This window comes from Lithobates pipiens, unplaced genomic scaffold (genome assembly GCF_037356315.1).
Source record: "Lithobates pipiens isolate NorthernLeopardFrog02 unplaced genomic scaffold, aLitPip1_a1.2 Scaffold_25, whole genome shotgun sequence".
Classification (NCBI taxonomy): domain Eukaryota; kingdom Metazoa; phylum Chordata; class Amphibia; order Anura; family Ranidae; genus Lithobates; species Lithobates pipiens.
Genome location: NW_027507787.1, coordinates 204297934 through 204322038, shown reverse-complemented (window position 1 = coordinate 204322038; position 24105 = coordinate 204297934). Strand labels below are relative to the sequence as shown.

Here is a 24105-nt window from a genome sequence, read left to right as displayed (position 1 = left end):
AATTGGGTGCAGGGTCACAATGGATGCCTTTGCTGCCATGGTGCTTTTGCTGGGCGTCACATGCATCCCTGTGCCTATGAGCAGGGGTGCACACCCACCATTAACCTATCCATTGTTATGTGTGCTCATACTATTGAGACACTGGGAATTTTTGAGTTAGGACCGCAGTATATACAGAGTTCCCTTGTCGTGGGCACTGCAGCTTACGCATATATTTGCAAGTGTGTGCAAACAGAAACTGCTAGACAGGGCCAATTCGGTTGCTTTTCAGGCTGGCAAGTGTGCTGGGAAATCTTTTCTTTGTTTCCAATGTGCGCTGCCCTTCCATGTGCACCTTGCTGCAAAGGCTGGTTATAGGCTGGAGTGGTTGCCATTTTTTGTCCCCACATATTTTTGCCTGTTGACCAAGGTTGTCAGAATATTTTATAAATGATATTTCTAGCTATCTTCATTTGCACTTCTTGTACTCTAACCACCTGTTGATCATTATCACAATATTACTGTACTTTCATTATGAATACATTTTCAAAGTCCATTGCACAGCTGCCTGGCCAATTTAATTATTTGTATCACTTCTCCTATTGGTACAGAATGCCCCCCCCCCCCCAAGGTTGCCACCTGTCCAGGATTCACCTGGACAGTTCGGGTTTTGAATCATGTGTCCGGGTTTCAGGCGGACTGAAACCCAGACACATTGTTCAGACCGGGCTCTGGCTCCTTAGAACCAAGATAGTTACACACAAATCTACTACCATCTGGGAGCTGCGGGCGGCTGTCTGGCTGTAGGTTTGCATCATTGGGGAGCAGGGTGATGATCTCAATAGCAAATTGGCCACAATTGCTGTTCACTGTGGCACGCAATGCGCACCACATTACTACTCTCCTTGGGGCACCTAAAGGTGTCCTAGGAGGCTAAAGTGTTCAGGTTTGGCTGGAAGGAAAGGTGGCAACCCTACCCCCCCCCCCCCCCAGGGTAGTGTGGCAGGATTAATTTTAATTCTTTGGGACTGGTCCATGGTGTATGATGGTGGACTTAAAAAAATTGTTGAGCACCAGTCACTCTAGTCTATTTCTTCACCAGCAGCATTTAAAAAAATAAAATAAAATCAACCGTCACAACCACAGTGATATTTTTTTTGTCTTGGTGTAGCAAGAGTAGAATCTATAAGGAGCAAAAGTCTAGAAGCTGAAACCTAAAGAGTAACTCCACCTTTGTTGGGTGGAAAAAAAAATCCCTTCTGGGTGATAAATGTACCCTTTCAGAAAATGATCAAACTTTGTAGCCAATTCTTATCCTTGTTGCTCTGAAGAAAGGTCTGTTTCACCATGTTTTTTTCAAACTGAATCTGAAATGGAAGATCTGGTTCATTATAATTACCTAGTGAGACAAGCTGCAGAATCTACACCCCTTTAGAAATATAAACCCCTTAGGGAGTTTCTCATGAAAATTGAAATCCCTATTGCAGGGAGTCCTAAATAGAGATGGCCTTGGCTGTCAGTTCGTGGCGAACTTTGCTCGTTCGCGATTCGCCAAATCGGGGGACTTCTGGCGCTGTTCGCGGCGGACATATTCGTTTACATTGTGAAGAACTTTGACCCATGACACATCCATCATGGGGTACAGGACAGCCAATTGAGACATTTCAGCACATGGACATACCCCCTACCTTTTAAATAGACCTGATCTGGTGGCCATTTTACATTCTGTCTTTTGTCAGTGTAGGGAAAGGACGCTGTGTGGAGCAGGGACAGTCAGTCTGTTACTATTAGATCCACAAAAGTCCTTTTAAGGACTGGTATAGGTGTACAGTATATAGGGTTGTAATACACTTGTAATATACTTTCTTTCAAATATAGAAAGCATATTATAGTGCACTGCAGTGCCGACCGATTCTGCAGCTGTCTTTTTTCAGTGTAGGGACAGTTTGGTGTTTGGAGCAGGGACAGTCTGCAATTCACTAGCTACTAGCTAGCTACTATTAGGTCCACAAAGGTCCTTTTAAGGACTGGTATAGGTGTACAGTATATAGGGTTGTAATACACGTATAATATACTTTCTTTCAAATATAGAAAGCATATTATAGTGCACTGCAGTGCAGCTGACCGATTCTGCAGCTGTCGTTTCTCAGTGTAGGGACAGTTTGGTGTTTGGAGCAGGGACAGTCTGCAATTCACTAGCTACTAGCTAGCTACTATTAGGTCCACAAAGGTCCTTTTAAGGACTGGTATAGGTGTACTATTTGGTGTGCAGTATATAGGGGTGTAATACACGTATAAAATACTTTCAAATAGAAACGACAGATTGAAGCGGGTGTTATATATCTTCTTCCAGATATACTGCATTTCTCTAGAGACTTTTGTCACAGGGTCATTTAAAAAATGACAGGCAGAGGAAGAGGCAGGCCCTTCTGCAGGGGTGGTAGGGGTAGGGCAGGAGCAACAGGCTTGAGCCAAAGTGGGAAATTGCAGAAGTGCTCTCTATCTCGGTGCTGATGTCAGTGCTATCTATCTCGGTGCTGGTGTCAGTGCTCTCTATCATGGTGCTGGTGTCAGTGCTCTCTATCTCGGTGCTGGTGTCAGTGCTCTCTATCACGGTGCTGGTGTCAGTGCTCTCTATCACGGTGCTGGTGTCAGTGCTCTCTATCTCGGTGCTGGTGTCAGTGCTCTCTATCACGGTGCTGGTGTCAGTGCTCTCTATCTCAGTGCTGGTGTCAGTGCTCAGTCTCTATCGCGGTGCTGGTGTCAGTGTTCTATCTCAGTGGTGGTGTTAGTGAGGGAGATAGAGCGGAGAAGCCAATCAGCAGGCAGTGCCAGCACCATGGCTGAGGATCAGCACTGGACTGGCACCTCCGGACCACCGCAGTGGAGCCCTGCATAGGTGGGGGTAAGGGCCGGGCAGAGGGAGGGGCTCAAGCACAGGTTGGCACACTGGGACTCTGGCACAGGACTGCGCTGCCCTGACTGTGGCACTGATCATCTCCTGCACTCCCTTCATAGCCTGGCCTGACCTTGCCTCTTCTCCATGGCCTTCATGCGCTCCTGAATTGACAAAATTTCACAGATGAAAAAAGAATGCTTGTTGTTGTCGATCCCAGATTCACTTAATACTTCTGGTATGTCAGTGTCCATGTTGTGGGACTATGTGTGCACAGCTAGTAAGTATTTTGTGGCTGAAAATATGACCTGAAGGTTTTTAAGGTTCGCCTGCCATTAAAGTGAACGGGGTCCGCCACGAACCTTGCGGTTCACGAACATTTGGGCACGTTCGCGAATCTCGTTCGTGAAACGTCCCGTCGGAAGTTCGTCCATCACTAGTCCTAAAATATGACTTGTATCTTAGTGCAGACTCCTGTGAAAATAAGGGAGCCAAATCATCAAGTAGGAAAGGGCATTGCAATGTGGAGAAAACCTCCAGGTTGCCATATTGCATCGAATTATCACAATGGCTACAAAATGAAAAGGAAAGGTATTACAACATGGCTAATTATCTATGCTACTGTATATTATTTTTTATTTGTCATATTTTTTTCCCATGAATTTGGAGTTGACTTTTAACTTGCCAGGTGTTTTACTTGAACTTGACTGCCACATGACTTGGCAGTATACAATATTAACAGTGCCCTGCTTTTCTTCCTCTATTCCCCCTCAGGATTGATCAGAATATGATATGTCCTGCGTTTTCCCCCTCCTCAATGTCCATGGTAGGGTGAGCTTCTCTACTGGTTACCCCATGCCTTGGGTGACTATCTCCGATATAACACTAATAACCATAGAGGTCTAACCTTCCAGCAGAGACATGGTTGCTGAAGAACTGGAAGGTCTGGGACACCTTAGCTTTTCAGTCATGACCCCATTACCATAGTCATGGAGTAGCTGACTTTCCCCTTGGTCAAGGCAAGTGGTTTTGTGGAGCCTTTGGTGCCAGGTTCAGCTGTTCTGGATGCCATGACCTGGATCTCAGTTTGGCCTGAATGATGCAGCTGGTTTTCACTGTGGTCTCACGGCAGGTGTAACCCAGTTGACTCAAAGAAAGCTTGGAGGGAGTGGTTTGGCAACATATCTAGCAAGAAGTCCTTGACATTATAACAACCACTCCAGGCCCTGATAGTCACGGATAACTTCCCTTAGATAATGACTTGGATGTTCAAACCAACATACAGTGCAGAGTGCCAAACTTCCTCTGGGTGCCATCAACACAACTGTGTGTGGAAATCTCTTAGCGTATCGACCATCCATTCCAGCAATTCTGCAGTGCTGGGTCTAGTAGATACAGAAACAGCTGAGCAACCAAAGAATCGTCACTGTGCCATCTATGTGCATAGTTGACTCTCTTTGCAGAGTGTTCATGTGTGACAAGAGACAAACAGCTCTTCCAAGGCCCTATCAATTTTAACATGAAGACTCTAGGCCAGCTGCCTGCAAAAATTAGCCCTCATATCACTGGCCAAAGTGACAAATGCCAGCAATTCTTTCTCTCCATTCTATTTCCCACAATAAAGTACAGCTCTGTGACAGTCCTTTCTTGCGATTTCTCAAAAGACAGTCCAGAGAACCAAGATGCTATCTGCCAGTTTCTAACTGTAGGCCAAAAATTCCAACAAGTCCCATGTTGGGTACCAAAATTGGAGCTCTCCTTTGGGTAATGAAAAATGACCCTCTAAGTAGTGCGGCAAGCTAACATTAGATCTCAGGGTCTAGTCCTTGTTGTATGGTGGGGCACCAGTCACCTTAGCCTTTTTATCTTTTATGGCTAGATCGATTTTAGAAGAGAGAGTTTAGGGCAAAGCGCAAAAAAAATAGTAGTAGGTCCCTTGAGCGAGTGGACCAGAGTGGGTGAAACTTGAGAGGTATCTAGAGTGCCAAGCTAGGGACATAGCAGAGAAACAGGGGGTGATGCTTGAGGAAGATACCACCATGAGGATTTGGAGAAGCTCAAGGGATTCAGTGACAGTACATCAGAGGAGACTGCATTCCTGCACATGATGAAGTCTTGGAGTCTGCTAATTAAATTGCAACTATCTAAGGGTGTCCTTGCCCTAACCCTCTCCCCCCCCAAAAATACAAAAAGGAAATAAAACCTCTTTTACATCCAAGAAGTGTCTGGTGCCCAATGACTTTCACCATCTTTGCACCCATTATGCCTCACAACCCACTACATACAGAAGGATGTCAGTTATCTCTGGCCCTGGAGGTATTAGAGCCATGGGCTCTAATAGGTGTCAAAAAAGGTGACTCAAAGTTCACCCAAGTGTGTTAGGAAAGTGAATATTCATTCGCTGTTCTAACACTGAATGGGTCTGTTACCCATCACCTGATTGGCTGAAACAACAGGCACTGTGATTGGACGTCTATCAGGAGGAGAGGACAGGAGGAAATGCATGGAGGACACCGCTCACCGTCACCTGCTGCCCCACAGAGACAGGGTAAGTGCCAGGCATACGGGGAGCAGGTGGGGAGGGGGGGGGTCACAGTGGCGGCATTTGATGGCACAGTGGCAGCATTTTATGGCACAGTGGCAGCATTTGATGGGCACAGTGGCTGCATTTGATGGCACAGTGGAAGCATTTGATGGGCACAGTGGCAGCATTTGATAGGCACAGTGGCAGCATTTGATGGGCACAGTGGCAGCATTTGATGGGCACCGTTGCAGTATTTGATGGCACAGTGGCATTTTATGGGCACAGTGGCTGCATTTGATGGCACAGTGGCAGCGTTTGATGGGCACAGTAGCAGCGTTTGTTTGCACAGTGGCAGCGTTTGATGGGCACAGTGGCAGCGCTTGATGGGCACAGTGGATGTGTTTGATGGGCACAGTGGCTGCAATGGATGGGCACAGTGGTAGAATTTGATGGGCACAGTGGCAGCATTTGATGGGCACAGTGGCAGCATTTGATGGCACAGTGGCAGCATTTGATAGGCACAGTGGCAGCATTTGATAGGCACAGTGGCAGCATTTGATAGGCACAGTAACTGTGTTTGATGGAACAGTGGCTGCAATTGATGAGCACAGTGGTGGCATTTGATAGGCACAGTGGCAGCATTTCATGGGCACAGTGGCTACAATTGATGGGCACAGTGGCTACGTTTGATAGGCACAGTGAGGCTGCAATTTTTTTTTTTTTTTTTTTTCAGAATTTGTTTGCGCCCCCCAAAAATTTGGAGCACCAGCCGCCACTGTGATAGACTAATGATTGCACAGGTACTTTATATGTTTATTTAGCGCATAAATAAATGTGTATATATATATATATATATATATATATATATATATATATATATATATATATATATATCTTTTCCATTTTATTTTTTTATGGATGTCTAATATTCAGTTAGTGGATTACACATAACCATAGGGATTTACTTTAACTGGAGCATTCAGAATCTGGTGCAGCTGTGCATAGTAACGAATCAGCTTCTAACTTTCATGACGTGATGAAAGTACCCATCATCACGTTAGAATTTAGAAGGTTAGAAAGTTAGAAGCTTAGAAGTTAGAAGGTTAGAAGTTAGAAAGTTAGAAGCTGATTGGTTACTATGCACAGCTGCACCAGATTCTGAATGCTCCAGTTATAGTAAATCCCCCCACAGCGTCCTCTCATTAGGATTTTATATACAGTATTCACCCTATTTTTATTTTTAATGCTTTACTCATCACATTTTCAGTTTTCATTCTGGTATTATTAGATTCTTCTCTAAATAAATGTAATCATGAATTTGGATGTACAACAAGGAGAGTTTGTCCAACCTACTAACTTGAGCTCTAAGCCTTTGTACACACGGTCGGAGAATCCGTCGGAATGTGTCCTATCGGACCGTGTTGTCGGATAATCCGACTGTGTGTGGTATGCATCGGACTGATTCTGTCGGAATATCCGTCGGACCCAATTTTCCAACTTGTTGGAAATATTTTCCGACCACCTGGTTCGATCGGACATACTCCGATCATGTGTAGAGAATTTTGATTGGACCAAGTGCCACGCATGCTCAGATCAAATTCCTACATCAATGCTATTGGCTACTAGCCTGAACGTAGTCCCATCGTAACGAAATTACGTCATCACGTTCTGAATGATCGGATTTTTCGACAACTTAGTCCGACCGTGTGTATGCAACAGTTTCGGACAAAATCAGACGGACAAAATCCAACGGATTTGGTTGTCGAAATCTCCGACCGTGTGTACAAGGGCTTACACTCACAATACACTACACAATCTGTTTGTACAATCTCAATTATGTAGTGCAAGGGCCTGTCACATTGGATACAGATTCATTGGATAGATTAGGAGTGCCCTTATATTATACGTTTTTGTAAATTTAAAATAGATTGTACAATCAGATTGTATAGTGTATGGTCACATTTAGGAGCTCATTGAGCTGTCAAGGTCACATGACTTGCTGCAATCTGTGGGGGATTAGGTCTAGTGGGCAATCATGGGTAATGACAGGGTTCAGTTACAGGTGATAAGGTTTTACAGTGGAATAAGTCATTGGGGGGTGAAATTTTATGGTGGAATGTTGTAATGGGGATGTGGCAGATGAAGTCTTACAGCAGAGTGAAGCCATGGAGAATAAGGTCTCATAGTACAGTGCAGTCACAGGGGATGAGGTCTTGCAGGAGTATAATAATTTTGGTTGAGAGATCATACTAGAGTGCAGTCATCCTGTAGTAATGTGACATCTTTCTTGCTTTAGGAACATTGAATTAGATGTGTTTCACACATTTCCTGTCTCACTGAAGATGGCGCAGAGGAATCGGAGTGCCCAGAGCCTATTCCCAGGAATGGCTGGTAATAGCAGCATCCAGTTCATGGGTCTCCAGCTTCTTCATTCCTACAAGCCACTCATCATTCCCTGCTACTCCTTGGTGGTCTTCATTGGCATCATCGGAAATTATCTTCTCATCTATGTCATCTGCAAGACCAAGAAAATGCACAATGTCACCAACTTCCTGGTGGGCAACCTGGCCTTTTCTGACATGCTGATGTGTGCCACCTGTGTGCCCCTCACTCTGGCATATGCCTTTGAGCCCCAGGGGTGGGTTTTCGGGCACTTCATGTGCTATTTTGTGTATTTGATGCAGCCTTTGACAGTGTACGTCTCTGTATTCACCTTGACAGTGATATCAGTGGATAGATACCATGCCACTGTCTACCCACTGAGGAGAAGGCTCACCATCCCTACCTGTGCCTACATCTTGGCTGCAATATGGCTGGTTAGTTGTCTGATGGCCACTCCAGCTTTGGTTCACACATACCATGTTGAATTCCCGGATCTAGACTTCTCCATCTGTGAAGAGTTTTGGTTTGGGATGGAGAAGAAGCGCCTCGCCTATGCATATAGCACGCTCATTCTCACCTACGCTCTTCCTCTTATTGTCATCTCCTTTTCTTATTTGAGAATCTCCGTCAAGCTGAAGAACCGGGTGGTCCCTGGGAATATCACCTATATCCAGGCAGAGTGGGACCGAGCACGAAGGAGAAAAACATTCCGTCTTTTGGTGTTGGTGGTTGGGGCCTTTGGGGTGTGCTGGCTGCCTTTACATATATTTAATATTATGAAAGATATTGATATTGACCTCATTGACAAGCAGTACTTCAATCTAGTGCAACTGCTGTGCCACTGGTTTGCCATGATGTCTGCATGTACCAACTCCTTCCTTTATGCCTGGCTACATGACAGCTTTAGAGGGGCACTTAGGAAGATGTTCCTGTGGAGAAAGCGAAGGATTAGACCCTCTGCTCCCTTTGTATTGAATGTGGTCTTATAACTGCACCCAGTTGGATTGTAAGTGCCTGCTAGATGTATACAGCCTCAATGACTATACTGTGAGCACTCCCATTTAACTGGTTCTGCCTCTTCTCTTTCCTAAAGCCACCGAGGAGCAATGCCTGCTCGCTTCACTAGCCACCAAAGGAGCACTGCCTGTTCTCTACACTAGCCACCAGAGGAGCACTGCCTGCTTCTTACACTAACCACCAGAGGAGCACTGCCTGCTTGCTACACTAACCACCAGAGGAGCACTGCCTGCTCGCTTCACTAGCCACCAGAGCAGCACTGCCTGCTTGCTACACTAGCCACCAGAGGAGCAATGCCTGCTTGCTACACTAGCCACCAGAGGAGCACTGCCTGCTCTCTACACTAACCACCAGAGGAGCACTGCCTGCTCTCTACACTAGCCACCAGAGGAGTACTGCCTGCTCTCTACACTAACCAATAGAGGAGCAATGCCTGCTCTCTACACTTACCACCAGAGGAGCACTGCCTGCTCTGTACACTAACCACCAGATGAGCACTGCCTGCTCTCTACGCTAACCACCAGATGAGCACTGCCTGCTCTGTACACTAACCACCAGATGAGCACTGCCTGCTCTCTACACTAACCACCAGAGGAGCACTGCCTGCTCTGTACACTAACCACCAGAGGAGCACTGCCTGCTCTCTACACTAACCACCAGAGGAGCACTGCCTGCTCTCTACACTAACAACCAGAGGAGCACTGCCTGCTCTGTACACTAACCACCAGAGGAGCACTGCCTGTTCTCTAGTCTAACCACCAGAGGAGTACTGTCTGCTCTGTACACTAACCACCAGAGGAGCACTGTCTGCTCTGTACACTAACCACCAGAGGAGCACTGCCTGCTCTGTACACTAATCACCAGAGGAGTACTGCCTGCTCTCTACACTAACCACCAGAGGAGCACTGCCTGCTCTGTACACTAATCACCAGAGGAGTACTGCCTGCTCTCTACACTAACCACCAGAGGAGCACTGCCTGCTCTCTGGTCTAACCACCAGAGGAGCACTGCCTGCTCTGTACACTAACCAGCAGAGGAACACTGCCTGCTCTCTACGCTAACCACCAGAGGAGTACTGCCTGCTCTCTACACTAACTACCAGAGGAGCACTGCCTGTTCTATACACTAACCACCAGAGGAGCACTGCCTGCTCTCTACTTTAGCCACCAGAGGAGGAGCACTGCCTTCTCTCTACCCTAACCAGCAGAAGAGTGCTGCCCATGCGGTACACTATACACCATAGATCACTGCTGGTACTGTCCATTAGCTAACATAGAGCACTGCCTGCACTGTACTTTAGCCACCAGAGAATTTCTTCTTAGCATTACACTGGACACCATAGAGTACTGCTTGCGCTGTACACTAGCCGCTAGAGAGTGTGGCTTGCACGCTACACTAGCCATGAGAGAGTAAAACCTACACTATACAATAGTTGCCAGAGAGTATAGCCTGAGATGTACACTAATCGCCAGAGAATGTGGCCTGCGCTGTACAATAGTCCCCACAGAGTGCGGCCTATGCATTACAATAGTCCCCACAGAGTGCGGCCTATGCATTACAATAGTTCCCACAGAGTGCGGCCTATGCATTATAATAGTCCCCACAGAGCACAGTGTGAATCGTTTATTAGTCACTGACTATCTGCCAATCCCAACACCTGTCTGAAGGGGGCTATCCTCTAATGTATAATAAAAAACTCATCCAGAAACATCTCAGAATTTGTGTATCATGTATAAAAAGACGTTTTCTTGTCCATTCACGGTGGGGAATGCTGCCATACACTGAAACAAATAATGATAAAGTAACTAAGAGGCCATTTTGGCAAAGTGTTTCTATGTTTGTGAAATACATTGATGCCAATAGGGGTGGTAAAATTGAAATGGGATTTAAAATGTCTCTTGTCCCTTGAGGGTTATATAGTTAGTCTGGTTGAAAAAAAAAAAAAGACACAAGTCCATCTAGTTCAACCAATAAAAGGGAAAAAATAAATAAAAATCATACACTCCTATATTCACAATCCTATACACACAGTTGATCCAGAGAATTGGCTCACGGCGAGTCCTCCCGGAGATGCCACCGATCCCAGACCCTGTTGTGATAGTCCAGTCTGTCCCATATTCTGGCCGTCATTTTCTCCATAAGTTTCATATCCTTGACCCTGGAGTATAGGGCATCTTGGGATGGGGGTAAAAAATTTTTCTAATTAAGAACAATTAGGCACCTTGCTGCTGTGAGAACGTGTGTTAGCAATTTCTTATATGGTTTAGCTATTTTTGGTTGAGAGAGGCCAAACAGGAATCATTTTGGTGTCAGAGGTATTAGCACCTCAAAGAGGTCGGATCACTAATTGTTGTGTTGAACCCCAAAACAGGGCTATAAGAGGACAAGACCAGTAAATGTGGAAGAGAGTATCTCTCTCTCATTGGCAGCGCCAACATCGGTCAGAGGTGGAGGGGTAAATTTTATGGAGTACGTCAGGAGTCTGGTACCAGAAGAAGAGTATCTTGTACGCGTTTTTGTAGAGTGTGCATAGAGAACTTTTGGCAGCCTGACTCCAGACCGCCCGCCAGGCCTCCATCAGGAGTTCTTTTCCCAACTCTCTCTCCCAGTGGAGCATGTACACATATTTGCCTCACTCTGGTATAGAGTACGTTTTCAGGAGCTGATATATGTCTGAAATCAATCCTCTACATGGGCGGCCTTCCAGCATGATACGTTCAAATGAAGAGGGTGGGGAGAATTGCAGCTGCGGGGCTATAGTTTCGGCGTAGTGATGGATCTGCAGATAGCTGAAAAAAACACTTGTCAGGGTAGGTCATGTTTGGCTTGGAGTTCTGAGAATGACAACAGTTTTTAGGGGATCTGGGGTCCACTCAGGGCCTTCTTTATTATTGATTGGACCCTGGGCAAAACGTTTCTTGGGCACCCATGCAGTTTTGCTCTCCACCTGCTCTGAGACATACAATAAATAGCAGCTAGACTCAAAATCTGTTTACTGACTCAGATCAGGCAGCTATTGTGATTGGTTGCCAGAGGTTACAGTGTATCATTACCGTTCACTGACTGGTTGCTAGAGGTTACAGCACACATTACAGCTCACTGATTAGTTACTAGAGGTTACAGCGCATGATTTCTGCTTGTTGAGATTACTGTACAGTAATACTGCTCACTGATTAGTTGCAAGAGGTTACAGCACATCATCTCCTCAATCCAGGGGTCATGCTATACATATGGATGCCGCCTTTATTTACATATCTATGCTGCCGGGTGCAACTATTTACATATGAATCCTGCTGATATTTACATATGAATGCTGGTTATTTACATGTAAACACAGGGTCTGCAGGTGAGTCATCTGTACACAACAATAGGGCAGAGCTGGGCAGCATTAGTAGCAGCACTTTACACTAGATATCAGGACACAGCAAGAGACAAGGAAATTGGGATAGTTGGTAAGTATGAGGCAGCTGCTTTGGGCCCCACAACAATGACAGGGCCCAGGGCCGCTGCCCCTTTTGCCCTGCCTTAAAAACGGCCCTGGGTCCACTAAATGATCTAAGTGGAATACGTTTTCTGAGGCCCAGGGCCATGACATCTGGTGGGTTAGGCTCACTGGCACTTTAGGACTGCAGAGGAAGGAAGTCATCAATGACCATTCGGATTTAAGCTCGCATTCAAGGGACAGCTTGTGCCAGAGCCGACAGAGCTGACACATCGACCCTAATAGTCCATAATAACTCCAGAGAAGGCAGTTTGGGTGTACAGCTGCTAACCAAATTTTTTCTATCTCCGTCCACTTATTATAGGACCGCTGGGGGAACCATGAAACTATTGCACGTAGTTGGGCCGCTTGATAGTATTTAACTAAGTTGGGGAACACCAGGCAAGACTCCGTCATGACTGAGCTAGGTATTCTGTGCTTTTTATAGTTCCATATATATTGCAGTAGGTCTGTAGCTTGCGCAGGTGGGCGTAGGGGATGGGAATGGGGAGTGTCTGGAATAGATATAAGAGTTTAGGGAGGATGACCATCTTAACAGATGTGATCCACCCCAGGAGGGAGATATGATGTGTCTTCCATTTTTGGATAAGTTCCCTAATTGACTTATAGAGGGGAGGGAAATTGGCTTGCTATATAGGGTGTCAAAGGACAGGGTGAGGTGAACCGCCAAGTATTTAAGGGAAACATGTTCCCATTTATAAGGGAAACCAGACTGCAGGTGGTGAATTTCTTCCTCTGAGATATTGATTGAGAGGGCTGTGGACTTCAATGCATTTGTTTTGTGTCCCAAGATCGCCCAATATTGATCGATTTTGGCGTGCAGGTTGTGCAGGGAGACCCTGGGCTTGGTCAGGGTGAGGATGATGTTGTTCGCAAATAGAGAGATTTTCAATTCCCTTCCCCTTACCGTTATGCCTTGAATGTCCGTGTTGCCTCTAATAGTCGCCGCCAGGTGCTCTACACATAGAAAAACTAGCAGGGGAGAGAGCGGGCAGCCCTGGCGGGTGCCATTAGCAATCGGCAGAGCAGAACTTAGGGTGGTGGGGGCCCCTGGGCTTGAGTAACTTTTGGGCCCTACCTTCTATACATTACCGTATTTATCGGCGTATAACACGCGCCCCAAGTTTAGGAGGGAAGTTTAAGGAAAAAGCTTACATTTAAATGCCCATCAATGCAGCCTTATCAGTGTTCATCTGCAGCCTTATCAGTGTCATTGCAGCCTTGTCAGTGTAGTCTTGTCTATTGCAGCCTTGTCATTGCAGTCTTGAAGTTTAAAAATAGCTCAGTCGAGATACAGAATCCTGTGTATCTCGACGGCTCTCGGGTCCTCTCGGGCGCTGTAACGCCATATTCGGCGACCCATCGCAGTTTGCTACGGAAGTGACATACCGTTGCTGCCATCTTGGTACACTCCACACTCGTCCACAGTAAGGATAGACTAAGAAGGGGTAAAGCGGACATGTTGTTGCACCCACCGGAGTTTTGCATTTTACACGTATTTATAACAGTAAAGTCAGTTTATATAGTGAAATACAGGATGTTATAAATACTTCTAAAATGCAAAATGCAAGCCGTCTTGGCCAGGGGATTTGTGAGCAGGTAGAGCTTTAACCACTTGCCGACCGCCGCATGCTGATGTATGGCCCTATTTTGCAGACGGATATCGTTGTTATGCATAACCCCGCTATCCCCGTGTTTGGCCGGCAGTCGGCTACAGGATAAAAGTGGTCTCTGCGACGGATTCACTGCGAGATCACTTTTATCGGTGGCGGAAGATGGGCCCCCCCTCCCACCACGATCCGGTGCCCTCCACCGCTTACCAAAGCCGTCGGCAGCAGTGGAGGTGATCGCGTCTGTCCCCTGGGCTGACATGGAGACGAGTGAGGGGAAGATGGCCCCCACCCGTCTCCATGACGCTGAAGGGCAGAAGCGATGTGAAAATGTCACTTCCGCCCATTGCTCTTAACCACTTGCTTAATGGGCACTTAAACCCCCCTCCTGCTCAGACCAATTTTTAGCTTTCAGCACTGATGCACTTTGAATGACAATTGCGCGGTCATACAACACTGTACCCAAATGAAATTTTTATAATTTTTTTCCCACAAATAGAGCTTTCTTTTGGTGGTATTTAATTACAGCTGAGAGTTTTATTTTTTGCTAAACAAACAAAAAAAAATGCAAAAAAAATAAAAAATAAAACATCATGTTTAATAGTTTGTTATAAAATTTTGCAAACAGGTCATTTTTCTCCTTCATTGAAGTGCGCTGATGAGGCGGCACTGGTGGGCACTGATAGGCTGCACTGGTGGGCACTGATAGGCTGCACTGGTGGGCACTGATAGGCATAGTTAAGGTGGCACTAATAGGCACAGATAAGGTGGCACCGATAGGCACAGTTAAGGCAGTACTGATAGGCACAGATAAGGCGGCACTGATGGGCAAAGATGGGCACAGATAAGATGGCACGGATGGGTGGCACGGATGGGTGGCGCTAAGGGGCACTGATAGGTACCACTGATAGATGGGACTGATGGGCACTGATAGGTGGCACTGATAGGTGGCTCTGATAGGTGGCACTGCTGGGCACTGATAGATGACACTGATGGGCACGGATATGTGGCACTGGGGTGCAGCACCATTGTTGAGGCAGATCGTGGGCACTGATGGGTGGCACTGTGGGCACTGATGTGTGGCACTGTGGGCACTGATGTGTGGCACTGTGGGCACTGCTGGGTGGCACTATGGGCACTAATGGGTGGCACTGACGGGGGGCACTTATTTATTCCTGAGGTGGCACTGGCAGGGGGCAGGTGGGCACTGGTAAGCTGGCCGTGATCGGGACTGATGTCCCAATCATGGCCGCCGGTGATCGGCTCTTTTTTTTTCTCCTCACTGTCAGCGCGAGGAGGAATAATAGCCGATTACCGGCTCCGTTGTATCACATGATCAGCTGTCATTGGCTGACAGCTGATCACGTGGTAAGGGGTAAGGGGTCGGGGTCGTTGCGCGCGCCCCTCAGGGGGCGCGCAGGCCGCTCGTGCACGGGACGACGTCAATAGACGTAGTCCCGGCAAAGGAGGTCTGCGCTGTAGCCGTCATTTGGCTATAGCGCGGATCTCTAGTGGTTAAAAGGACCAGTTTATTTTTATTTATTTTTTTAAATGACAATTTTTTATTTTATTTATTGCATTTTAGTGTAAATATGAGATCTAAGGTCTTTTTGACCCCCAGACCTCATATTTAAGAGGTCCTGTCATGCTTTTTTTCTATTACATCCCTTGTAATAGGAAAAAAGTGGCACTTTTTTTTTTTTTTAAAACAGTGTAAAAATAAAAAGTAAAAGGTAAAATAAATAAGAAAAAAAAAATGTTTTTAAACGTGCCCCATCCTGCCAAGCTGGCGTGCAGAAGCGAACACATACGTGAGTAGCACCCGCATATGAAAACTGTATTCAAACCACACATGTGAGGTATCGCTGCGATCAGTAGATCGAGAGCAATAATGCTAGCCCTAGAACTCCTCTGTAACGCAAAACATGCAACCGGTAGAATTTTTTAAATGTCGCCTATGGGGATTTTTAAGGGTAAAAGTTTGTCGCCATTACACGAGTGGGTGTAATTTTGAAGCGTGACATGTTGGGTATCAATTTACTCGATGTAACATCATCTTTCACAATCTAAAAAAAAATGGGCTAACTTTACTGTTGTCTTATTTTTTAATTCAAAAATGTATTTTTATTTTTTTAAAGTGCGCTTGTAAGACCGCTGTGCAAATACGGTGTGACAGAAAGTATTGCAACGACCGCCATTTTATTCTCTAGGATGTTAGAAAAAAATGTATAATGTTTGGGGGTTCTAAGTAATTTCTAACAAAAAAAAACAGTTTTTAACTTGTAAACAACACATCTAAAAAAGAGGCTCGGTCTTAAAATGGTTAACGGCCGTCGTGAGTTCGTCCGTGGAGAAGGGAGCATTGAGCGTCAGCAAGTCTGAGGCTTGAAGTTGGGGTATTCCAGTCTGCTCTAGATACTGGGACATAAGATCAAATAAATTTGGCGAGGGGAGGTTATGTTGTATCTCTGATTTGTTCTATAGGTTGGTGTAGAAATCCACAAAGGTGTTCGCTATGTCCTGGGGATGGGACACGAGACATCCCGATCTGTTCTTGATTTGGTGCGGAGTAGGTGTGAGAGTTCGGTCAGCCAGTTTCTTGGCCAGGAGTGATTGTGCCTTGTCTCCTTTGTCATAATATAGCTGTTTCAGTCGGGTCAGTGCTTTCTCTACCTGTCCCATCATGAGTTCCCGAAATGTCATTCGTATACGAGTGATATGTTTTAGGAGTGGCTCGGACGGTGCAGTTTGGAGCTGAGCCTCGAGGGTCTTCAGCTTGTAGCTTGGCGGCCTTGGCTTCCCTCTTCATAGCTGAAGAGAGGGCAAGACAGCGGCCCCTGAGGACTGCCTTGTGAGCAGCCCACAGTGTGGGGAGGTAAATGTCTGGGGTGTCATTTTCAATGAAATAATGTTCTAGGGTGGATTCTAATTCGGTTCTAGAGGGGTCGCAATAAGCAGAATTTTAAAGGTGCCAGTATGAGTCCAAAAAGAATATATAGGACAGAAAGGTACAAAATGCTATAAAAATTATATAGGTTATTTAGTTCAGTGGCTGCTCCATTCAAATCTCTCCAAATAACAGCTTCAAGTGGTAATCTCATCCTGACATGTTTCACCCTTAACTGGCTTCATCAGAAGAAGTTACTACCTAAAGCAAACTGTCTCAAGAAACAGAGATTGTAATCAAGGTTACAAACATCTTTAATAAAAAAAGGGAAAACGGGTGAAATTCATCAAAAAGTCTTTTGGTGATAAGAATGCCTTTTGATGAATATTACCTATTTTGCATTTTTTTGAAAATAGATTTTTATCTGTTTTGCACAGACTTGCACATGCACCTATTTGGGTGCAATAGACAGCCTATTAAAATGAATGAGCTGCATTAACACACACATTAATGCACAGCGCATTGTGTGTGCTAACACACTGCAATAGTGTAAATGGGTGTTTTATCCAAATTAATAGAAGAATGATACTGCAGTTCTGTCTGTGCGGACAACGAGCCATCCTTTGGCGGTACACTGCGGCACTGCGGGCGGATCAGGCTGAGTCGATTAGAGTCCAAAGACCGGCCACAATAAGAGGGAAATGCAGATAATTCTGTTTTATCACCACTGACAATGACTCGTCCTTTCTCTGTTAATAATGGAAAAGACAATCGCAGTACATTATAATAATTGATTCATCATAAAGATGGACACCACCCACCCCCCATTACACTAATGGATCAGATCAGTAAAGTGTAAATTTATTGGGGTCACATTTGTGTGAGCCAAGGAGCTGGATTTCTCCAGACAAAAAATACTGCCAGTTGTATTCAGAATTCACCATTCCTAATTCCTTCTAAAATTGCCAGATGTCTGACCATCATGCTCATCTTATGGCTAAATTATTTGAGCCATGTTAATGCTTTTGCTTCATTCTGTGGATGAGGACTTCAGGATCAAGGCTAAGTTCACATCTGGACCACACTTGTTCACACAGCCGCATCCTCCCGCACAGAAAAAAGCAGGACATGTGTGCGGGTGTCATTAATCCTAAAGATATGCCACACACACACTGGAAATCGCTAACACTGTGGGAACCACACTGTTCTTGCGGTTCCCGTGCGGACTTCGATGCCAAAAAATTGAGCAGGGACCTTTTCCCTGTTTTTCAGGAGGCACGGCAGCCCATTCAGTATGAATCTGGCCTAAAGTCTGATTTTGAGAAAATACACAATTATTCCTTGCAGTGGGGCTTTGCCTGCACTGCAAGCGTAAACTGTTTGTTTAGGTCTAAGGGACATAAAAAAAGAAGAACTGCCCCCCACAATGTCTTCTCCCCCATGCTGCAGCAGTCTAAGGTCCTGATGTCATCAAGACTGAGTCTACCGCCAATAATACTGATGGACAGCCCACCACAGGAGCATGGGGGAGCACAAACTGCTGTGGGAGGTAAAGTGCAAAAAAACTCTGACCTAGACTAAAGGAGGAGTTAACAATAGCAGTGCAGGCGCCACTGCAAAGGATAATTTTTACTTTTCCCTAGTTGGTCTTTAACTGATCATGAACTGATTCCGGGTCAATAACTAAGAGCAATGAAGCCGGGGATGTGCATAATAGGTTAGCAGTTAGCATTTTTTGGAAATTTACCCTAAATGACCACCCTATATTTGTCTGAAGACAGGTGTGCAGTGCTGGGAGTCCAGCTGCAAATTTTCTTTTCACCACAAGAGGTCACCAGAGCACCAGGAAAATATAATGTACAATGTGGCATCAGCAAGCCAATGTATTCCCATCAATGCGATTCTCTTCCAGTCTGCATAAAATGTTATGGTCTTATGGAAAGAAAATCAGTCTCTATTGATCATATGCAGGACCTGGAATTCTTATAGTGACTATATTTATATTTATTCATCATGCAGGCATTCTTCTTTTTTTCTGGAAGCTAAATTCAAAGAAAATTGTCAAGCACTGCCTATACCCATGAACTATATTACCTGATGGAGGATTTGCAGTTGTATTTGGCCAGTTCTGTGTTTCAAGAAAGCATAGCCAGGTCAGCGACTTACCTTTTCTTCGCTGCAGTACAGGAATACACTTTGGTCACCTTCCCGCCCTCCAACTCTAATTGGACTATGAGTGAGATGCAGTTTGCGGATGAAGTCATCATCTACCCTCCTGTGCTGTAAACATTGAGTCAGTTGACTTATGGCGCAAAAAGAGTTTTGATAGGTTGAAAGTGCTGATATCAGGACAGACCTGTGAAAAGATACATTTGTAGCACCCTGATGTTTAGGCAGGGTTGCTATTAAATGTAGTTGCCAGGCGATAGTTGCCTTGGCCAATTGTTAGGAGATCAATTGATTTCCCCCTAATTCTGAAATTGTTGCACTTGTCTCCTCTGTCACTAGGTGGCCGGGTACTTAGTGACATTGGATAAGACAAGGGCATAGCAAGGATAGATTATGAATGAATGGGATATCTCAGCCACTGGGTAGGGATTTCCTTCGGGTCCCTTGACCTGCTGGGAGAGCCTATTTATTTGGGTGGAGTCAGGTGATCGGGGTTCTGTGCCACCTGGACGGCTGTCTGGGTGGACGTGTGTCATATTGCCCCGGGCTGCTAGGCCAGAAACCTAAGGCCTATCCCGGGAACATCTGATTGCTGGGCTATCTGAGATTCTATCCAGAAGTAGTGCAGGGTTGGGACTGCAGGGTGTAGTCCAACTAGAAGTGACGGTTTTGTCGGCCTGGGGAACCAGTTGTGGTCAGAGGTAGAGGGGAAGCTGACGCTACTAAGGGACAATCCACCCTGTAACCGGAAACCATTGTGCGTAAGCTGAGGCCAGTACCAGTACAGACGGAGACGGTGAAGAAGTGATAAAGCATCAACAAGTGCCAAGTCAGGGACCCAGCTAGACAGCAGAAGTAATGCTTGTAGAGCATCAGTGAGTGCCAAGCCAGGGACCTAACAAGTCAGCGGGGGTGAAGCTTGAGGAGTATTTGTGAGTGCCAATCCAGGGACCCAGCAGGGAAGTGGGGGTGACGCTTGATGAAGATATTGGGTGCTAAAGTGGAACCGCTCAGGGGATCCAGTGGCTAGTGGATCTGAAGTCTAGTGAGAGAGACTGGGAGCTTGTTGGGTAAAGACCAACAGTGAGTGAGTGTGGGCAAAGCTGAGGACTGTTCGTGTTGCAAATAGTTGAATACAATTGTCGTTAGTAACAGCTACAAGATTTTTGCCATAGGAGAAAGCGATCCTACCTATACAGAAGTGGTGTCCAGCTGAAGGCCTTCACCTCTATAGCTGTCTACCTATAGACAATAAATCTCTTTTTGCATTCAAAAAGTGTCTGGTGCCCACCCTTTCATCTTGCATTACACCCACCATGCCTTGCAACCCACTATACACTGAAGGATGTCAGCTGTCCCTAACTAGGGAGGTCACCATTAGGCCTTTAGACTTTGCTACATATTTAATATTTAAAAATGTTTATGGATACAATTGTGTTTTTATATGTATATACTGTCTCTCTCTCTCTTTATATATATATATATATATATATATATATATATATATATATATATATATATATATATATATATACTGTATATATTCCTGGTGTTTAGCTGTAGTTTTGGGTCTCGTTTACACTTGGTAGTCCCCCATCTAACACACTTGGCCCCTGACAGATGACAAAGCAGCCACTGTCAAGCATCAGGTGACCTCTGACCCCCAACTTAAGCCAAGAAGTAAAACTGCGATAGGGCAATAAATAAAATAATTAATTATAAAAATTAATCAAAATGATAACAAATATTCAGATTCTTGCATAAGTTCAGATGAGACTGGTTCTCTTTAGACTTTGTTGATGAAAGACTGGTATAATATCTGGTTGCAATATGGATTACCGCTCAACACTGTCTGTAAGGGGGTTGGGAGTCTATATAGAAGGTCAAGTCTTCTCTGTGTATCCTGCAAGACTTCCACTCCTATCAATAGGATACCCATTAAATGTAATCTGCCAATGAGCATTCCTTAAATGCACAAATTGTGGAGTCCATCCTTCATGCATGGAGTCATATTGATCCGCAGAAATCTGTGTATGTGAGTGGTGAAAGAGGGGGTGTAAGCTTCCTTCCTGCCCCTGTCAGCAGATTTACCCCAGAAACCGCCACATCTGCAGTGAGAAACATCTGCATGTGTATATGCAGTCCAGCAGATTTCCATGTGTATAATGTGACCAGATGAGAGGACGGTGATATCAGCATGCTGTGCTTCCTCCCCAATTCTGTGTCAGTGAGGAAATCACTTCAATTACACTTGAAATACACTTCATATCCTGTAACTGATGTCAATAGTAATCTGAATGATTAAAAATATTGTAGAAAGAGGTAACCCCCAGCAACCAGTTGGCAGTTGCCTATCACTCATGAAAGGCGAATTTGAATTGGTTGCCTTTGGCCTGCAGCTGTAGGAGGGAGCCTGCGATCCTGACATTCCTGGCTGGGACACAGGTCTTCATCCTCTCTCTCTTACAGCCCTCCGGCCGGAGGAAAATTGCTTTAAAATGATCTGCAAATTAGGAGCAGACTTCTCTGGGCTCAGCAGCGGTTGGCAGCGGATCTGCGGCACGACATTTGCGTGGCCTGTAATTTGGGCCTGGCTGGGAGCAGGACGAGGTGGCAGAGACATCTGCTCCCAATCAGCCTTAATACCAGTAAATGCTGTTATTCTATGTAATCTCTTTATGGGGATGCATAATAAGACCGCTGATGATGATATTTAGGAAAAGCTTCTTGCAAAGCTGACAAATCCTCCCGTATCTGCTGCTGCAGAACGACAAACACTGTCTGTGCTGAAGCCCAGCTAGAGCCAGTGCCAGAACCATCTTCTCAACCCTCTCCTTTCTCCTCAACTCCATCCTGTGATCTAAACTCATCCCCCCACTTTTCAGACCACTCAACTGCCTACCCAATCCATCACCTACCTCTCAGAACCCTTACCACCCAACCCATCTTCAGCCTCCTCAACTCCATTCTTCTCAACCTCTTACCCGCTTTACCAAACTCCTCTCTTGCTTCTTCAACTCCATCTTGTGTCCTCACCTGTCTGCCCGATCTATCACATACCTCTCAGACTCCTGAATTGCCTGCCCAATCCCTCCCCTACCTCTCAGACTCCTCTCCTGCCATCCATCACTTACCTCTCACAACTTTCACCTGTCTGCCCACTCCATCACCTACCTTTAAGACCCCTGCCCAATTCATCTCCTACATCTCAGACCCCTCACCTGTCTGTCCAATCCAACACCTACCTCTCAGACTACTCCCCTGTCTGCTCAACCAAATCACCTACCTCTTAAACCCCTTACTTGCCTGCCCAATACCATCACCTACCTCTCAGACCGTTAAGAAACAAAACATGGTTGGTAGTACCCTGCGAGACACCTCCATACCCATTATACATACAAATGCAGAGTTTTGCCCATTGGGACTTTAGATGAAGCACCATGCCACCAGTAATAAAAACATAGTACAGGTTTATTGAGTATATGCCATATATGAGTATAGTCCATGGTAAATGTGTCATAGCATCTATGGTGACCCAACACATTTTGTGTGTTCAGTCTCACTCTTCAGGAGTTGATTCATAGACATAATCTATAAAGTAAAATGGTTAAAAAATATAACATGGAAACATGGAAATGTAGCGGGTAGATTGAAATGTGGGAATCGAACTAAGGAATCCATACTCACAAAAATGCAGGATGCCACATGCCAAAGTCGCACTGGCAGTGGCAGCCACCGAAAACATCTGACTGGGGATCTTGGGGTGAAGGATCCAAAATGGGCCAGCAGCGCAAAACAGGACAGATGCAAAAATGGGCAAACAGAAGCGTCCAACAGGATGGTGGCTATAAAAACAGAGTGTATATGGGTAATGATGTGTACAATAACGTGGAGAATGAAAATGTAAAAAAAAAATTATGAAAAGATAAAAAAAATGGTGAAAAAAAAATATGATTAAATGGCCAAAAACAACAACAACAACAACATGGTGCAATTGGGAAAGGTGAAAGTGACCTGCACAGCTGAACTAAATGAGAATCCATATGTGAAACTAAGTACATGTATAAACTAAGTCTATGTGTTATAAAGTATAAAATGTGACTTGGTGAGGCAGTGACACCAGTGCATGGGAAGTCAGATCAGATCAAAAAAGTTAATATGTGTGACAAATAGGGGAGGGGGAGGGTTTGTACCTACAAGGATCAAAATAATGCTGACCAAAAATAGCGTGTGTCCAACTACCTGGGAGGCATTGCATAGACTGATGTCTGAGTCCTCCTATTTATAGCCCCGCAGTCTCATCATAGGATCCCACCCAAAGCCGGTTAGAGGCCACTCAGGGGGAGGCAGGACAGAGAAATTTGACCCTTCATCTGCCTGCCAAATCCCGTCACCTACCTCGCAGATCCCTCGCCTGTTTGGCTAATCCATCACCAACTTCTCAGGCCCCTAACCTGCCTGCCCTATGCAACACCTACCTCTCAGAACCCTCACTTCCCTCACTTGTCTGCCCAATCCATCACCTACCTCCCAGACTCCTCCCCATTGCCTGTCCAATACCACATCTACCTCTCAGATCCCTCACTTGCCTGCCCAAGCCATCACCTATCTCTCAGACCCCTCACCTATCTGACCATTCCATCATCAACCTTTCAGACTCCTCACCTGCCTGCCTAATCCAAGACCTACCTTTCAGACCCCTCACCTGCCTGCTCAGTCCAACACCTACTACTCATACGCCACTTCTTCTAGCCCTATCCTATCACCTGTCTTTCAGAATCCTCACCTGCCTACCTAGCCCTTCACCTACCTCTTAGACCCCTAATCTGCCTGCCCTATCCAACACCTACCTCCCAGACCCCTCACCTGCCTGCCCAATCAAACACCTAACCTCTGAGAGCCCTCACCTATCTGCTCAATCCGCCATCTACCTCTCCAACTCCTCAATTGCCTGCCCAATCCATTGTCTACTTGTCAGACCCCTTGCCTGCCAAATCTATCCTGTCTCAGACCTCAAATTTGCCTGCCCAATTCATCACATACATTTTAGACCCTTCACTTGCCAGATAAGAACAGAAAACTGAGGCTACAATTCGCACAGGCTCACCAAAATTGGACAATAGAAGACTGGAAAAATGT

At 45.5% G+C, this 24105-nt stretch overlaps 1 protein-coding gene and 1 long non-coding RNA gene across 2 annotated transcripts; one reads left to right on the top strand and one right to left on the bottom strand.

Annotated features, from left to right (window-relative positions):
* The first annotated feature begins 7725 nt into the window (after window positions 1–7725).
* Window positions 7726–10459, top strand: PRLHR (prolactin releasing hormone receptor). The gene has a single exon (XM_077453899.1). It carries the CDS (start codon window positions 7742–7744, stop codon window positions 8768–8770), a length of 1029 nt encoding a protein of 342 aa, XP_077310025.1. The 5' UTR covers window positions 7726–7741; the 3' UTR covers window positions 8771–10459.
* Window positions 10460–22432: 11973 nt separating this feature from the next.
* On the bottom strand, window positions 22433–23239 carry LOC143929985 (uncharacterized). The gene is made up of 3 exons (XR_013262681.1): window positions 23164–23239; window positions 22654–22811; window positions 22433–22557 (listed from the first exon to the last, which is right to left on the bottom strand). It is a non-coding gene; the product is annotated as an uncharacterized LOC143929985 (long non-coding RNA).
* Window positions 23240–24105: the final 866 nt, after the last annotated feature.